Source organism: Pholis gunnellus, assembly GCF_910591455.1.
Source record: "Pholis gunnellus genome assembly, chromosome: 1".
Taxonomy (NCBI): Eukaryota; Metazoa; Chordata; class Actinopteri; order Perciformes; family Pholidae; genus Pholis; species Pholis gunnellus.
The window spans coordinates 733,287-735,175 of NC_136528.1; the positions used below are offsets into that span (position 1 = coordinate 733,287).

Here is a 1,889-nt window from a genome sequence, read left to right on the forward strand (position 1 = left end):
TCAGTCCTTGCCGGTCTTGGCCCAGACGCAGGTGCAGCCGACGGCCACGGAGCGGTACGACGCCACGAAGCAGCGTCCTCGGTCCTGCCGGTTCAGGACCAGCACGTTCTGGTAGATGGGGACCGAGTTCAGGTCTTGTCCGCCGTCGGGACCGGAACAGAGGCTGCTGCTGCACTCGGCCTCCCAGAGGACGGAGGGGATCCGGTTCAGCACCGTGGACGACCTGAACAAACACACATTTAGATCATTTGATCGAGTGTTTCACATGTTAAACTCGTCTTCAGCATCAAAGAAAGATTTGTTTCTGTGTTTGTGACTCGGAGTCCTCAGACTGACCTCCAGCTCCACGGAGACAGAGAGCGGAGGTGGATGTTCCCGTTTCCTTCAGACGAGGAGGAGACCTGGGAGGAGAGCTCGGAGGAGAACGCCAACGTGGCATCGCAGCGAGGAGGAGCGGAGGGAGGAGTCTTCACCCTGGAGCAGGAGGCGACGACCCACAATACACTGCAACACACCTGTGGACGGGAGAGAAGACGACTTTAAATGAACTCAAGCTCTCTTCTGGAGGATGTCACATGCTTCTGTGTTTAATTTAAGAAATTACAAATAAAGTTTTACATTTCAGCGGCGTGAAGTAAGATTGTTCTTTACTTTAAACTTCGACTTCTGTCAGCTTTAGTTACTTTACAACATTGTGATTCAATAAACTGAGTAAAATGAGCTTCTATGTTTAAATGCATCAACAAAAAGAATCCAACATTAAAACATACAAATCTAACAGAGTTTACTGTTATACTTTGAATTTACTCTGATTTTATCCTAAATATCTCAACTTTCTTACGCACATATACACATACACATGTATGTACACATATATATGTGTACATACATGTGTACACACATACATACGTACACAATCCTCAGCCAAACAATGAGCTTGTAAAAACATTCATTCAGTTAAATCACATTTGATCAGCTGATAATCAGACTGATTGTGTCTCAGGTCAGCGTTAACGGTCGGCGTTGTTAATAAAGTTGGTGCTCACCAGCAGAGCGCCGCGGCTGCGTCTCAGCTCCATGTTCTTCAGGTTCTGGTCTGGAGTGTCGACACGTCGCTGCTCTTATGGAGATTCTTATCTCTGACTTCCATCTGTGAGCCGGAGATGAAAGAGAGACGGACGCTGATAACATCTGACAGAAACGACCTCAAAGTTTCCAGAGATTTGACATTTAAACACGTCGAACGATCAGTAACATTCAGCCGAACACGTTCGTCTGATTGAACAATGAAGAAACAGAGTTTGAGGATTAAAGGCCTTAAAGGAGACTTAAAGAACGACGTTAGTTCTGTTCTTCTCTTTAACTCTGAACACTGAAGGTCTACAGTCACACGTTGATGTTCAGCAGCTTTAATGTGTGCAGCTTAGATTAGCATGTTAGCATGCTAACACGTCGTTATCTCCGCAGGTTTCTGCTCACGAACCGAAGTCTCGGACGCGTTGACGTGAAAGTCGGAGGTCGTTCCGGTTCGTGAGACGCGGAGGGAAGGAGTTCAGGGATTTAGTGGAAACGTATAAAAAATACAAAAGCTTAAAAAGTGAGAGAGAAGAAACCGTCACGGAGAAAAAAGAACGATTTCCACCAGAACTGTTTCAGAAGAGATCAAAGCTGCACACGAGGCCTCATGAGGGACAGGCCGAGGACATCTGGTGGACGGGTGGAGAACTACACTGTAGGGCTGAAGGGAGGGACGCCTTTAATACAGAAATATATATGTATATATATATATATATATATATATATATATATATATATACACACTACCGTTCAAAAGTTTGGGGTCACTTAGAAATGTCCTTATTTCTCAAAGAAAAGCACCGTTTCTTTCA

General features: G+C 45.2%; 1 protein-coding gene across 1 annotated transcript; it reads right to left on the minus strand.

Moving 5' to 3' along the window:
- il17a/f2 (interleukin 17a/f2) lies at positions 1-1,079 on the minus strand (the record flags this gene model as incomplete). Its single annotated transcript, XM_079160261.1, has 3 exons — positions 1-223; positions 337-515; positions 1,047-1,079. 3 exons carry the CDS (start codon positions 1,077-1,079, stop codon positions 1-3), a joined length of 435 nt encoding a protein of 144 aa, XP_079016387.1.
- Between the last annotated feature and the right edge of the window lie 810 nt (positions 1,080-1,889).